Genomic DNA, 15801 nt, shown 5'->3' on the forward strand with positions numbered 1-15801 from the left:
ACAACGTTTTTGTTTTTTTTATGATAATTGGCAACATTGAAAAAAATTGTATATTTATGGTAACTTCCTAGTTTTTTTAATTTGATTTTTTAAATCAATTTTAACACAGTTATTTTTTGTTGGGTGCTACCAACACAAAGAAATGGAATTTTAATCAATTTAGGGACTTTTACGACAATAATTTTGTCAAAACACAAACTTTTTTGTAAAAATAATTAGTTCTAGTGTTTTTAGTCTATATAATTTTTACTTTTTAGTTTTCTGAATTTGATTTTTTTTTAATTATGTTTTTGGGGAATTTTTATTGAGTATGTTAGTTACCAAGACAAAAAAATGTACTTTTAATTAATTTAGGGACTTTTACAACAATAATTTACTCAAAAATCAAAAATTTTTGTAAACACAATTAATTCTAGGGATTTTATTAGAAATAAAAATTAAATAAAAATTGTAAAAAATTTGAAGTGAGTTGGGATTTTTAAAACAATTATCTTTTTGGGGGAATTTTTGTTGGCTATGCTACCAACACAAAAATGTAGTTTTAATTAACTTAGGGACTTTTACTTTTAAGTATTTTGACCAGAAATGCCAAAACTGGAACAACTTCTATAGTTTTATTTGAGGTTTTTAATCAATAGTACCAACCTAATAGCCACATTGTTACCAACATAAGTCAGAAATCAGAATTTCAACTTGCGAAATACGTCAAAAGTGACAAAAATGTACCCGTAATTTGGGGATTTTATTTTTTCTTTATTTTTTTCAGAATTAATCAATATTGCCAAAATGATAAATTTAAAAAAATTGACAAGTATTTAATCAATGTGCGAAAAATTACTGATCGGAGTATGAACTTATGAATCAGTATTGCCAACCTCAACCTCACCGCACGTGAAACCCATGACGCAACAACCCACCGAAATTCCTCCTCAATTATTCACCTCGTGTGTGTTTTCCCTCAATTTTCTCACACACTCACACTTTGTGACCTTTTGTCCGCACCCAAATCTAACCGTAAATAAATTTTTCCCCTCCCTTCGTTCGTCGTCTGGAGTGCCCATCATGGGTCGGTGTCATCTTGCAAATGGTAGGATTTTTCGCCATGGCCGTGACCATCAAAGCGGTCATCTATGGCTAGATTCCGGACGTTGACTCGGGGGCCAAGGACTGATGATGAATTTTCGCACACGAAACACGTGTCGGCGGGGGCGGCGATAAAAACAACACTTGCGGGGGCGGCGACATTTAATTATCGCCGGAAGTCGATTACGTCACTTGTTTTCCACTCACGACACGAAAAAAACAAAAAAACATATATTTTTTTCAAACACCCAGTATAACAATTTTAGACAGTTGGATAACTTTTTTGGGATTTTTTTACTAATAGTAACAATTTTTTTTTATAAAATTCCACCAAGTTAAGGGGATATTTGATGTTTTTCACTCAACGACAAAAAAAAACAAAAAAACATATTTTTTTCAAACACCCAGTATAACAATTTTAGACAGTTGGATAACTTTTTTGGGATTTTTTTACCAATAGTAACAATTTTTTTTTATAAAATTCCACCAAGTTAAGGGGATATTTGATGTCAAAATTTGAAATTGGCGCCAAATTTTATATTGATTTCTCCGCCTACTGGATGAATTTTTCGCTAAGCATCGATCGGAATGTCTAGTAACGGGTCCCGTCGATTTCATTGACATTGGCCGCGGCCAAGGCCAACTTTGGGACTAGCCCTCGTGTATGTTTGGTTGCATAACTTATTTTTTTTACAGCAGACCATGCAGGAAGTACTACGTTTGAACGCCGCCGGAGACGTGGAATGGAGTTATATGGACAAGGATTTGCCGGGGGTTATAATCCATGATCGACTTATGACAGATGCGGCCCTTGGGACAAGACCCATCAAAACAGAACATTCGTATAGTTTGGCCTCGGATGGGGATTCGTTACCCGACTCGCCCATATCGCATAATAAGCTTGAAGGTGGGTGCGAGTTTTCGCGACCAACGCGGGAAACAAATTTTTTTCGATTTTTTTTGGCCGACTCGGGAACATTATTTTTGGAATTGTGGCTCAAAACGACGTAAATTGATTAATTGTGGTCAAATTTTAATATCTCAATTGGCAAAATAAAAAAAATGTGTTGTGAATTTTTGGTGCCAACGCGGGAAACAAATTTTTTTTCGGTTTTTTTGACCGTCCCAAAAACACATTTTTGCAATTTTGACAATTCTGTGGCTCAAAACAACGCAAATTAATGAATTTTGATCCCCAATTGGCAAAATAAAAAAATTGTTTCCTAATTTGGCAATGAAAAACACCAATTTCGAATTTTAAATGTAAAAAATAATGTTTTTCCCACAATGATTAAAATAAGCACCGTTGTGTGAATTTTCGTGGCCAACGCGGAAAACAATTTTTTTCCGAATTTCGAAAATCTTGTTAGTTTTTGCCAAAACAATAGAAATTACTTAATTTTAGCCAAATTTTGGTTCCTGAACTAGCAAAAAGAACAAAATCTGTTCATAAAATTATTCTCAACAAAATTTGTTTCCCAAATTGGCAATGAAAAAAAATTTTTTTTGCAACACGGGAAACAAATTTTTTCCGAATTTTTTGGACCGGCTCAAAAACACGTTTTTTTCAATTTTGACAATTTTGTGGCTCAAAACAACACAAATTAATGAATTGTAGGCAATTTTGATGTCCCAATTAGTAAAATAAAAAATTGTTTCCTAACTTAGCAATGAAAAACAGCATTTTCAAATTTTAAATGTAAAAAATATTTTTTTCCCACAGTGATTAAATAATAAGCACCGTTGTGTGAATTTTCGTGGCCAACGCGGAATACAATTTTTTTTCGATTTTCGAAAATCTTATTAGTTTTTGTCAAGACAATAGAAATTACTTAATTTTAGCCAAATTTTGGCAATTTTGGTTCCTAAATTGGCAAAAAAGAGCAAAATCTGTTAATAAGATTATCCCCACAAAATTTGTTTCCCAAAGTGGCAATTAAAAAAAAATATTTTTTTGCAACGCGAGAAACAAATTTTTTCCGAATTTTTTGAACCGGCTTTTTCCAATTTTGACAATTTTGTGCAATTTCGATCCCCAATTGGCAAAATAAAAAACTGTTTCGTAATTTAATCTGGTAATGAAAAACAGCATTTTCGAATTTTAAATGTAAAAAATAATATTTTTCCCACCGTTGTGTGAATTCTTGTGGCCAACGCGGAAAACAATTTTTTTTTCGAATTTCGAAAATCTTGTTAGTTGTTTTCAAAACAATAGAAATTACTTAATTTTAGCCAAATTTCGGTTCCTCAATTGGCAAAAAGAGCAAAATCTGTTCATAAAATTATCCCCAACAAAATTTGTTTCCCAAATTGGCAATGAAACAGCATTTTCGAATTTTAAATGTAAAAAATAATGTTTTTCCCACCGTTGTGTGAATTTTCGTGGCCAACGCGGAAAACAATATTTTTTTCGAATTTTGAAAATCTTGTTACTTTTTGTCAAAACAATAAAAATTGCTAATTATGCCAAAATTTTGGTTCCTGAATTGTCAAAAAAAATTGCCCCCAACAAAATTTGTTTCCCAAATTGGCAATGAAAAAAAAAATTTTCTTTGCAGAAATGGACGACGAATGCTTCTCCCTGCCGCTGAAAAAAGACACAATAACGATAAAAGACGAGCCATTGAGCGAGACCGACTCCTCCTCATGCCCCTCCTCCCCGCAGTCCAGTTTCATGAACACCAGCGAATTGCATTTCGACGTCGAAATGGTAACCACGCCCACCACCTTCCACCGCACACACCTAACCACAAACTTGCAGAAAACCAGCCAATCACTACTCAAACCCTCCTCAAACATCATCATCAGTTCGCCACATAACGTCATACCTCAACGCATCATGCCAAAATTGAACATTAAAATCGAGCCAGGACACGCCTTCCATCTGCCCCCGACTCCGCCCTCCTGTAGCAGCAGCGAAGACAGCGAAGACAACGCCACCATCTCGCAACCGCCCTCCCCCAACGTACGCAAAACCAATACGAGAGTGATTATGAGTCACGCGACCCGACAGCCGATACACACCCCCTTGATCAGCAGCCAACCGGTGAGTCGCACCGCCCCCCACCATAATTTTGACAATTTGACAATAAAAATTTCTGATTTTTTGCAGAAAGGGTCGACGGGGACTCTAGTTTTGACAGATGAAGAGAAAAGGACTCTAATCGCGGAGGGGTACCCAGTACCCACAAGACTACCACTCACCAAAGCCGAAGAAAAGTCCCTAAAGAAAATTCGGAGGAAAATCAAAAATAAGGCAAGTTGAATTTCAATCACCCTGTATAAAATCATAAATAATATATATATATAAATAAAAAATAAATAAATAAAATAAATAAATAAATAAATAAATAAAAAAAATCATCCATAAAAAATAAAGGTCATACTGTGACGTCACATCTTTTTTATAACCAAGAAAGGGTTGGGGTGGTTTCTGTACTATTTTTTAGGGTTTTTATTGATAAAATTGCACCAATTTTAGGGATTTTGCATATAAAATAGACTTTTTGGCACGTTTTGTAGTTATTTAATCGAATTTTGCACAGTTTTGTGTATTTTGAGTTAATTAATAAATCGCTATCTATTTTTTCTTCTATGGTAATTTTTTTGAAATGGCGGGATATTTGAAATTTGCAGTTTTCTGGGACATTTTTTAGGATTTTTGTTGATAAAATTGAACTGAATTTGGTGAATTTGTTTACGAAATAGAATTTTTTATACGTATTTAAGTTTTTAATAGCGGGAAATTTGAATTTGCAGTCATTTGTGATATTTTCTAAGGCTTCAGTTAATTAAAAAAATTATTGAAATGTGGCATCTATGTTTTTTTTTTCTATGGCAATTTGTTTTAATGGCGGGAAATTTTGAATTTTACAATTTTTTAGGGTTTTTATTAATAAAGTTGAATTGAATTTCAGCATTTTGCTTATCAAGAGGCATTTTTGACACGTTTTGTGATTATTTTATTTATTTTTTTGTTTTATTTGTGCATATTTTGAGTTAATTAATAAATCGTCAAAATTTGTCGTCTATCTATGTTTTTATTTCTATGGTAATTTTTTGAAATGGCTACTTATATATTTGAATTTTGCAGTTTTTTGACATTTTGTGGGATTTTTGTTGATAAAATTGAACGGAATTTGGTGAATTTGTTTAAAAAAATAAACTTTTTGAGATGTTGTTTGTTCATTTTTAGGTTTTTTAATTGCGGGAAATTAGAATTTGCAGTTATTTATGATGTTTTTTATGGTTTTTGCGTAGAAAATCGAATTTCTAGCATGTTTCGCGGTTATTTCATCAAATTTTTCATTTTTTAGGGTTTTTGTTTATAAAATTGAATTAAATGTGGAAATTTTATTTACAAAATCAAATTTTGGACACGTTTTGTGGTTACTTGATCAAATTTTGCACAATTTTGCGTATTTTGAGTTTGTGACATTTCTTCGAATTTTGTGCATATTTTGAGTTAATTAAGAAATTGTAAAAATTTGCCTATGTATGTTTTTTCTTCTGTGGTAATTTTTTTTAATGACGGGATATTTGAATTTTGCAGTTTTCTGTAACATTTTTTAATGTTTTTGTTGATAAAATTGAACGAAATTTGCTTAAAAAATAGATTTTTGACACGTTTTTTAATGGCGCGAATTTTGAATTTTACAGTTTTTTTACTGTATTTTTTAGTTTTTGGTAATAAAATTGAATTGAATTTGAAAATTGTGCTTATAAAGGGCCATTCTTGACACGTTTTGTGGTTATTTGATTGAATTTTGTGCATATTTTGAGTTAATAAATAATTAAATCGTCAAAATTTGACGTCTATGTTTTTTCCTTCTATGGTAAATTTTTTCAAATGGCGGGATATTTGAATTTTGCAGTTTTCTATATCATTTTTTAGGGTTTTTGTTGACAAAATTGGACTGAATTTGGTGAATTTGTTTAAAAAATACAATTTTAGACACGTTTTTAAGTTTCTTAATGGCGGGAAATTTGAATTTGCAGTCATTTATGACATTTTCTAGTATTTTTGCTTATAAAATCAAATTTTTGGATTATTTGATCGACTTTTGCACAATTAAGAAATCCAAGAAACTTGATTTTTTTTCTATATTAAATCTTGTAAATTGGCGGGAAATTTGAATTTTGTTTTTTCAGATTTCGGCGCAGGAAAGCCGTCGAAAAAAGAAGGAATACATGGACCAATTGGAGCGCAAAGTGGAGCTTTTAGTGTCGGAAAACAACGAATATCGCACCAAAATCGAGAGTCTCGAAGACTCAAATACGAATTTACTAAACCAGTTGCAAAAGTTGCAAGCAATCGTCGCCCGAACACACCCGCAACTGATCAAACAAATCAAGTAGGCATCGAGTACAAAAAAAAGAAATGTCTTCCATCAACATTCCACAAACCAAAGTTTATTATATTTTATATATATAGTGCGGCTCAAATATTTTTGTACTTAATTAGCTGTATATAGCGTGTGCCTTAAAATTTTCCACTGGGACCATTTTATTTATTCGACTGATTCGATCCAAGATGGCGTGCAATGTACATATATACGAAGTGTTGCATTTTATCAGAGTTTCTATTTTATATAAATGTTTTTTGTTAGAATTTAGAGAGAGATTTTTAAATGGGTTTAGATTACGTTTCCTCGTCTGTTTTAGGTATGAGTGTTACGTTTTAATTAATTAATTAATTTAATTAATTATATCATATTTATTATTGTCCTATTCATGCAATTTGTGTGTAAATGAGAGGTTTTTAACACATTGTTTTTTGTGTGCAATTTTACTCCGAGTTTGGGGTCGATTTTATTACAGTTTTCTTTTTTTTTGTCATTTTAGTGACGTGTCTTGCTTTTATCGCACTGTGGGTACCAATAGTGTCTATTATTGTAACGTTTTGATTGAAATAAATAACAAAGCAAAACGAAAATAACACTTTTATTTACCTTGCCAACGCGGGATACGAATTTTTCACACAAGCTAAATTTGGTTCCTTAGGCAACGAACATTGATTTGATAAAAAATCGTCAAAATTTCGTCTATCTATGTTTTTTCTTCTATGGGATTTTTTTTGAAACGGCGGGATATTTGAAATTTTGCAACTTTTTATGATATTTTTTAGGGTTTTTTTGACAAAATTAGACTGAATTAGGTAAATTTGTTTAAAAATAAGATTTTTGAGACATTTTTTTATTCGTTTTTAAATTTTTTAATGGCGGGAAATGTGAATTTGCATTTAGTTGTGCTATTTTTTTAGGGTTTTTATTAATAGAATTAAACTGAATTTGGGGATTTTCTTTACAAAATCAAATATTGGAGAAGTTTTGTGGTTACTCAATCGAATTTTGCACCATTTTGAGTTGTTCAAAAAAAATGTTCTGTGCCATTTATGTTTTTTCTTCTATGGTAATATGTTTTAATGACGGAAAATTTTGAATCTTACAATTTTTTAGGGTTTTTATTAATAAAGTTGAATTAAATTTGAGCATTTTGCTTATCAAAGGGCATTTTTGAGACGTTTTGTCACTATTTTATCTAATTTTGTGTAAATCGTCAAAATGTTTTTTCTTCTATGGTAAATTTTTTGAAATGGCGGTATATTTGAAATTTGCAATTTTCTGTGACATTTTTTAGGGTTTTTGTTGACAAAATTGAACTGAATTTGGTGAATTTGTTTAAAAATAGATTTTTTGAATCATTTTTTATTCATTTTTAAGTTTTTTAATGGCGGGAAATTTAAATTTTGCATTCATTTATGATATTTTCTAGGGTTTTTTCTTATAAAATCGAATTTTGAGCATGTTTCGCAGTTATTTCATTAATTTTTTTACCATTTTGAATTAATAAATAAGTAGTTGAAATTTGTAAATCTGTTTTTTTCTGTAGTACTTTTTAAAGGCGGGGAATTTAAATTTGCATTTTTTGTGCCATTTTTTAGGGTTTTTATTAATAGAATTGAACTGAATTTGGCGATTTTTTTTATAAAATCGAATATTGGACACGTTTTGTGGTTATTTGATCAAATTTTGCACCATTTTGAGTTGATTAAAAAAAATTATTGAAATGTGCCATCTATGTTTTTTCTTCTAAGGTAATTTGTTTTAATGGCGGGAAATTTGAATTTTACTATTTTTTAGGGTTTTTATTAATAAAGTTGAATTGAATTTGAGCATTTTGCTTATTAAGAGGCATTTTTGACACATCTTGTAATTATTTTATCGAATTTTGTGCATATTTTGAGTTAATTAATAAATCGTCAAAATTTGTAGTCTATCTGTTTGATGATAAAATTTTAGAAATGGCGGGATATTTAAAATTTGCAGTTTTTTGTGACATTTTTTGGGGTTTTTATTGACAAAATTGAACTGAATTTGGTGAATATGTTCAAAAATAGAATTTCTGAGACATTTTTTATTCATTTTTCAGTTTTTTTATGGCGGGATTTTATGTAAAATAAGTAAAAATTCTAACCAAAAAAATAATTCTTTATTCAAACCTCAATTTAATTCTTGCCACACTTCCAATTACGCAAAATTTCGGCGGCTTTTTGCAAATTCTCATCTTTTTTGAAAAAACAATACCGCACAAAATTCTCGGCTAGATTTTTATGCGGCTCACTGTAAAAAGCCGTTGGGGGAATCCCCTGTAAACCCACATGTTTCGTCATCCATTTCGTAAACCGATAATCCTTGTATTTATCCCCCTCTGTGGCTAAATCCACTTTGGACTCTGTCAAAAAACCGCGCCAAAATCAAACCAACCAATCAGGTGTTTGCGTACCTAACGGCGACCAATCAGCGACCATGAAATACCCGCCTTCGGGAATCGTCGGCTTCATTCCGACGTCGCATAGAAACTTCGATGTAAAATCACGTTTCGCAGCCAACTCGCTTGAAATTGAGTTAAAATAACACTCGTCTTTGTCTAATCTCGCTATCTCTTTCTCGAAACTGACAGCAACGGCCTCCTGGATTAAAACAAATTAAAAAGCGGGAAATTTAAATTTGACAATCGGACTTGGACCGGGGTATTCCCCGTATAGACGCAATTCTGGTGCACCATTTGGAGGTTGACCATGAGATGGGCGGGGCCATAAGCCCAACCCAGTTTCCATCCCGTGACACTAAAAGTCTTACCAGCTGAACCAATCGTAATTGTGCGTTCCCACATCCCAGGTAGCGTTGCTTAAAAAAATTTTGACATTTATTTTTTCAAGGTCAAAGTATATAATTACCAATTCTGACATGTTTATTGGGTTTATAAACAATCCATTCGTAAACTTCGTCTGAAATACATAAAACGTTCCATTTTTTACACAAATTTGCAATTAATTCGAGTTCCGCCATCTTGAAAACCTTCCCCAAGGGGTTGTGGGGGGTATTCAAAATGATAATTTTAGTCTTATCGTTGAATAACCCCTCCAACTCGTTTTTATCCAAAACCCAATCGGCTGAACTCGGTAAATCCCCGGTCACGTTTTCGCGCTAAAATTCAAATTATAGCGCGAAATTCAAATCATTGACACTAACCAATCGCAAGGGGATAAACCGGGGGAGTCCCCCCGCACACTTCACCATAGGTTCATAACAATCGAAAAACGGCTCAATTATTATAACCTCATCCCCCACGTCCACGTGACCCACAATTGTGGAAAAAAGTGCCTCGTAGGCCCCCAATGTAGTCAAAACTTCAGTCTGTGGATTAATCTCGCGACCAATCAAATGCGAGTATAGCCTCGCAATGGCGGACACCAACCGGGGATGTCCCTAAAAACAAACGTCAAAATTTTGGCGCCATAATTCAAATTTGTACATAACCGCGCGTGTATTGGTGGAGAAGACAGTTGGGTGATTTGGCAACGTCGGCTAAAGCATCAGTCACGTGTTTAGGGGGCGGATAATCGGGGAATCCCTGCCCTAAATTCAACGGTTTGTAATCCGCAGCCAACTGAATGTACTCGACCCTAATTAGTAATTACGATTAATTAAATTGGATTAGTTTTTTTAATTACCACACGCTTTTTTCACTTCCTGCGTAACGGGCCGGAAGTTGGAATTTGTTGATGATTTCCTGTGACATTTTTTGTGATAATTTCAGGATGTTTCTGACCATCTGAAAAACTGGTTTGGTTTTTGTTTTGCACAGTCACTATGATAACAGTGATAAGAATAAATTTGTGTAATTAATTAGGTCACTTTGAGGTGACGTTAAATCTAACCTCACTTTCTATTTCTTTGAATTTTCTCACAATTTGGGGCACAATTATTTAACACAACAAATTTTGAGTTGTTTTGTGTATAAATTAACAAAATTAGAATTTTTAATGTGGTAGAAAATAGAAAAAAATAGTGACTTTACTAAGACAGTTGGTAACAAAAAAATCACTATTTTGACAGAAAAATGATTTTTTATTAGTTTTTGTTCGATTTAAATATTAATTAATAATCAATTGTGTTAAATATACGTTCTTTTGGTATAATATGATAAGCACAAGTGTTGGTTTTGATTTATTTATTATAGGACAAGTGCAGATTCCTGTAAATTTTAGTCCAATTGTCAAAAATTTGCGTATTTTTGCCTGAAATCCAGTCCTTTAAACGTTTCTCGCTATTTTACGAAGACCTTGAGGTGAAAAAAACACAACTAAACGGTCTATAACTCAATTTAAAATAGTTAGGTTAAGTTGAAAAAAGTGACAGTTGACAGGAAATCAGTGTTTTATTATAAAAAAATAACGATAAAAATAAAATAAGTAACAAACTTAAATAATTCGTGGGATCCCCTCTTCAGAGGATTCCGATTAAGTGATAATTGATCGATAAAATCAACCTAATCGGAATCCTCTGAAGAGGATTTGTTCATTAAATCGAATTCTTTTTCTGTGGTGGGTTTTTGTGCTGTTCTCCCAGAATTACGGTGGAAACATTGTTGAAATAATTGGACTTTTTGGGGTGAAAGTCCGTATTTTGGAAAATGAATCTCCCAAATAATGTGTTTACGGAAGCGTTGTTTCATGCTTTGCCATGTCCTTTTTGTTATTTTTTTTGTCTCCATTTCTTTCCAAAGACTATCACCTTTAATATCGTAAATCCTGTTTTTCTCAACTATATAATCCACCATCAGTTTTTCCTCCTCAACCGAGTATAAAGGAGGCATTTTGGTCAGTGGGAAGTGCAGTCTCATAAAATTTCACACTAATCTGTACTAAAATCAATTAAAATTATTGTAATTGCATAAATAAATTACAATTTTACCGTTTCAACTTTGTTATTTGGGTTTTCAGAGGACGTGGGTTTTTTAATTGTCAATTTGCTGCCAACCTAAAACTAAGTGAAGTTGGTTGCCTATTTTATCTAGAGGATTCTTCACACATTTAATTAAATACAATGTTTTTTTGTTTTTGTTTGATTTAAATATTAAGTAATAAACAATTGCGGTTAATTTAATATTGGCTGAATCACTTATAATTAAAACCCTGACTAATTTTTAGACGCAACCCAAAATACATTCTCACTGTGAAGTTTGCTTTTTGTACGTTTAAAAAACTTAGTTTATTAAACTCAAATCAAAATAATTGTTGATTAACTATATTTGACAGTGTTAAATGTTTATATCTTTAAAAATATTAAACACAGAACAATAATTAACGGATAGTGGTCTCTGAGAATGTATTTTGGGTTGCGTCTGAAAATCGGTTAGGGTCTTTATTATATATAACACCCTGTATAATAAATATTTCATTAGTTTCACTCAATTTTATCTAGTTTTTATTTTTTTTTCAAATAATAATACTATTTTTTTTTGCATTATTTTCCTCACCAAAATCCTTCATTTAAACGTGTAGTAAAATTCTAAGCTAAAGCAAATTACATAGCACCCTCGGATATACGTTCTTTTATAGACACTTGGTATAAATATTATGATAAGCACAAGCGTTGACCTTGATTTATTATTAGTTTGTTCTCGGACTAGCTTCGCGTTGGAATTTCTCCTCAATCGAAACGTGTTTTTTGAGGTTTTTTGAGTTATTTTTGTGTTTTTGAGTGAAAAAAAAATGCCACAGGATGACGAAGTAAGTTAACTAGATTTTATAAATAAGTGATAAAAATTGAGTTTAAATGTTCTTCGAATTTGATTATGTACAAGGAAAAGACCACTTGATTGTATTCTTAGAATGGGTTGGTCAGTTTATCATACTTTAAATAGTGCAAATTACGAAATATTTCTCAGATAAACTCAAAATTTGTTGTTTTTTGCAAATTATTTTATTTTGACTTTTTGTCTGTTTAAATTTTCTGAATATACAGCGTGTCCCAAAATTCGCACCACAAATTCACCCTCTATAGTGTTCTTTTGTTTTTACCACTCCTACTTTTATTTCTTATTTTTTTAATCATTTATTTCTCGTTTCTTGTATTTTTTATTTTTTTTTGTCCACATTTTATTTTACATTTTTTTTAAATATATTTTATTTTTTTCTTTTCCTTCCAGGCTTGCTTGTTTTTTTTTAATTATATTATCTCAGCCAACGGAGTATACAAATTTATTTTGTAACAACCATTTGACATTGGTTACCATGGAAATGATCAAATTTTTGCATGGTTACCATGGAAACTAGTAATGTCGGCGTAAATTTGTGTCTGATGGTGGCAAACAAAAATTAATTCTTACGAGAGCTTAAAACACTGTTTTTCTCTCATTTTTTAATTAATAATAATAATAAATAAAATAATGATAATAATAATAATAATAATAAATGTGTGAAAAGTGCATTTTGTGATAAATTTTTGCGAGATTAATTATATTTTTCCTTTTTTTTATTTTTTTCCTACTTCTTTATTTCAGTATATTCCTCTAAATGACGTATCCTCAGATCAACAACATCCTGAAACCGAATCACCTGAAAAACTCTTGGCCAAACAAGTTTCAGCCAACGTACTTACTGCCAAAACCCTCGAAAACCTCCTCAAAAAGGGCTTAAAAGTCGACTTTGCGGACCCGTCATGGTACGGCTGGGAACCCCTCCACTACATCGCCTCAACCTCAAATCCCTCAACTCTTGAAACGATCCTCCAATCCGGTGCCAACATAAACTCGCTTACATTTCTCTCCGAAAACGCCCTCCACGTCCTCCTCGCCCACTCAAAAACCTCAAAAACGTTCCATGTTTCGTGTCAAGGCGGCCATGACTTATACGCAACCCGAATTATCAATAGAGAGACTCAGGAAATGATAAAATGTGCCTCAATTTTGATCACGAAGGGGATAAACCTCAATCATTGCGATTTCTGGGGGGAATCCCCCATTTTAATCGCCCTCAAACGCAAATTTGGGGAAATTGTCGAACTTCTATTGGGGGAAAATCCCGATTTGGATTCGAGTCGAGATCCAGTGAGTGGGAAAACCCCCCGAGAATTCCTCCAAGGGAGGAAAACCCCCCTCCCTCCTCCCATCGGGAGTGAACCAGGCGTACGATTGTTCGAAATTTTGAAAAGTGGGGATGAGGAAAAGTTCCTCAAAGAGAAAATCCGAAATTTTGTCAATGTTTTAGACGGAGAAATTGAGGAAAATTCAAGTTGTACCATGCTTCAGTACTGTTTGAGGCGTGGTTTGATTTACTCAAAGCAAAGTCGGGGTGATTTTGAGGAGGAGAGTGAGGAACCAACATCAAGTTACCTAGTTGAGGTTTTTTGTACCAAAGGAATGGCAAAATCGGTTCAATATTTACTAGAAGAGGGCGCTGATGTTGACTCAACTTTGAGGAAATTTGAGGGCGGGTTGTCAGTACTAGAAGTGGCAATTATCAAAGGTTATTTCCCTCTAGTCGCCCTCATTTTACACAACTACCAACTCACGCCGGTTAAAATCACTAGAATTTGTACCAGCCTCAAAAAACTCGAGGCGAAATCCGAGCACCTCAATCATACCATTTCCATTGTTTTGGATCGGTTACTCGAAGAAAAGAATGTGACATATCAAGTAATCTCGGCCCTCAAAAACAAGACTAGACTCATCAACCGGGCAAATATTTTGAGGATTTTGAGGTTTGAGGGTTCGTTAGTTGAGGATCGGGAGTTTTTGGCGGGGATTGATGCCGAGGTGCTCCGCACCCACCTCAATGATTGCGTCCTCAAAAACGACTCAAATGTAGAAATAAATTACTCAAATTTTGGTGAAAAAATTTTGGAAAATTTCCCCAAAAATTTGCAAACTTGTTTCGATCACCCTGTTTTTAAAATTCTGATTTTGAGGAAGTGGAACCACTTGTGTTGGTACTTCTACCTCAATTTGTTGTTCCATTCCTCATTTTATGTTTTTTTGAATTGGTTTGTTGTGTACGGGTTTGTGATGGGTGACCATGGGTGTGTTTGGTACCAAATTTTGGGGCTGTTTTTCCTTTTTGTGTTCATTTTGAAAGAAATTTTGCAAATGGTGACCAATAAATGGAGCTATTTTGAGGAGTTTCAAAATTGGGTTGAGATTTTTTTCGCTGTGGTGGCTTTTTGGGTGTTTGTTTGGTACCACGATGTGTGGGCTGTTTTGGCCGTTTTGACTTCAAATTTGGTTTTTTTCCTAATGCTAGAACAAGTCCCTTTCTGTGCCAAATACATAATTATTTTGAAAAGTACCATTTTCTACCTCAAGTATCTTTTTTTCTACATTGTCCAGTTTGTGGCTTTTGCGATTTGCTTCTTCATTTTATTCTCAAAATCAGATGAAAATGTTGGGGAAAATTTATCACACAAACTTTTCGAAACTGTGATTCTCTTCACCGGAAATCTGGACTACATGAAAACCCCATGGAAGGAAGAAAATAATTCCACAACCCATTTTCACAATTTTCAATTCAAAGAAGGTTTCTCAAAAATCGTTTTAACTCTTTTCGTGTTATTAATGGCCGTTATTTTGAACAATCTTCTTCTTGGGTTGCTCGTCACCGACATGTCCGATATTAATAAGAATGTCAAGGTTTTTGAGCAAGTCAAAAGGGCCGGTTTTGTGGTCCGACTCGAGAAATTTCTGGAAAAATGGAACAAAAATTCTATCTTCAAAAAATTGCAATCAAAATCCGTTTTTCACAAAGACAAATGTATTGTGATCAATGAGGAGGATAGGAAAATTTTAGACGATGAAGATAAACAACTTTTGGATTTTATTTTGACCAAGAAAATTAAAAAGGAGAATTCGTTGAAAAATCTTTGGTGTTATATTCGAAACAAGATGAATGAGAAGAATTGTGGAACTCTTCAGTGCAAAACAGACAAGGAATTGTTGAGAAATTTTGAAAAAATAATTGAGAGGAAGCTTAAGAAATTTGCTGACTGTAATAGAAAAATAAAAAAATAAAATAGTTTCACTGAAAAAATAATATGTTTTTTATTTTTCCCATCCTTTAGACTCCTTTTTTGGACACACATCTTCTACTTTTTTTTATCTTCTACTTCAGTTTTGATATTTTTATGTTTCATTTTTGATATTTTAAATTTCTTCTAGTTTTTGTTTGTTTAAATTTTCTTCTACATTTTGTTTCAAATTTTCCTTGTTTGTTGTACTTTTATTTTCTTTGACTTACTATTTTTTGAATTTTTATGTTTTTTTTTGCTTCTTTTATTCTTTTGCTAAGTATACTCTTCCTTCTTTTGCTTACTCTTTCTTGTTTTTTACATTTTACGTCTTATTAATTTTTTACTTTTTTATTTTTTTTTTGTATTT

General features: G+C 32.6%; 3 protein-coding genes and 1 long non-coding RNA gene across 8 annotated transcripts in view; 2 read left to right on the forward strand and 2 right to left on the reverse strand.

Moving 5' to 3' along the window:
• LOC123009742 (cyclic AMP response element-binding protein A-like) overlaps window positions 1-7018 on the forward strand; it is a 23549-nt gene extending 16531 nt beyond the window's left edge. Inside the window, exons 2-6 of one of the 3 annotated variants that reach the window (XM_044406251.1) lie at window positions 1780-1990; window positions 3642-3793; window positions 3845-4129; window positions 4196-4339; window positions 6235-7018. In XM_044406251.1, coding sequence (XP_044262186.1) covers window positions 1780-1990; window positions 3642-3793; window positions 3845-4129; window positions 4196-4339; window positions 6235-6441 — 999 coding nt within the window. In that variant the 3' untranslated portion in view covers window positions 6442-7018. Of the gene's footprint in view, window positions 1-1779; window positions 1991-3641; window positions 4130-4195; window positions 4340-6234 lie in introns of all 3 variants that reach the window. The other 2 variants (XM_044406249.1, XM_044406250.1) reach the window with 2 other exon arrangements.
• A 1534-nt stretch (window positions 7019-8552) lies between these two features.
• On the reverse strand, window positions 8553-10469 carry LOC123009641 (kynurenine aminotransferase). The gene is made up of 7 exons (XM_044406088.1): window positions 10100-10469; window positions 9901-10051; window positions 9618-9854; window positions 9323-9572; window positions 9106-9272; window positions 8869-9055; window positions 8553-8817 (listed from the first exon to the last, which is right to left on the reverse strand). Exons 1-7 carry the CDS (start codon window positions 10198-10200, stop codon window positions 8591-8593), a joined length of 1320 nt encoding a protein of 439 aa, XP_044262023.1. The 5' UTR covers window positions 10201-10469; the 3' UTR covers window positions 8553-8590.
• Window positions 10470-10787: 318 nt separating this feature from the next.
• On the reverse strand, window positions 10788-11408 carry LOC123009895. 2 transcript variants are annotated; one of them, XR_006413051.1, is made up of 2 exons: window positions 11343-11408; window positions 10788-11287 (listed from the first exon to the last, which is right to left on the reverse strand). It is a non-coding gene; the product is annotated as an uncharacterized LOC123009895 (long non-coding RNA). The 2 variants fall into 2 exon arrangements; XR_006413050.1 differs by having other exon boundaries at window positions 10788-11292; window positions 11343-11402.
• A 637-nt stretch (window positions 11409-12045) lies between these two features.
• The window catches only part of LOC123009666 (peptidyl-prolyl cis-trans isomerase G-like), an 8586-nt gene continuing 4830 nt past the window's right edge, over window positions 12046-15801 (forward strand). The window contains exons 1-2 of one of the 2 annotated variants that reach the window (XM_044406121.1): window positions 12050-12160; window positions 12934-15439. In XM_044406121.1, coding sequence (XP_044262056.1) covers window positions 12143-12160; window positions 12934-15435 — 2520 coding nt within the window. In that variant the 5' untranslated portion in view covers window positions 12050-12142 and the 3' untranslated portion in view covers window positions 15436-15439. Of the gene's footprint in view, window positions 12161-12933; window positions 15440-15801 lie in introns of those variants that run through there. The other variant, XM_044406120.1, reaches the window with a different exon arrangement.

The sequence above is a fragment of the Tribolium madens genome, unplaced genomic scaffold (assembly GCF_015345945.1).
Source record: "Tribolium madens isolate multiple individuals breed KSU strain unplaced genomic scaffold, Tmad_KSU_1.1 Scaffold_7;HRSCAF=85;Tcas5.2_LG10, whole genome shotgun sequence".
Lineage (NCBI taxonomy): Eukaryota > Metazoa > Arthropoda > Insecta > Coleoptera > Tenebrionidae > Tribolium > Tribolium madens.

Bases quoted from the DNA above. Each gene is read 5' to 3' on its own strand.
- LOC123009641 (XM_044406088.1), bottom strand. From the start codon at position 10,200: ATGGTCAGAAACATCCTGAAATTATCACAAAAAATGTCACAGGAAATC. The intron at 9,855-9,900 runs GTACAAATTTGA...GTTTGTTTTTAG, and splicing joins ACCAATACACGCGCGGTTAT to GGACATCCCCGGTTGGTGTC. The intron at 8,818-8,868 runs GTACGCAAACAC...GTTTTTTGACAG, and splicing joins CGCTGATTGGTCGCCGTTAG to AGTCCAAAGTGGATTTAGCC.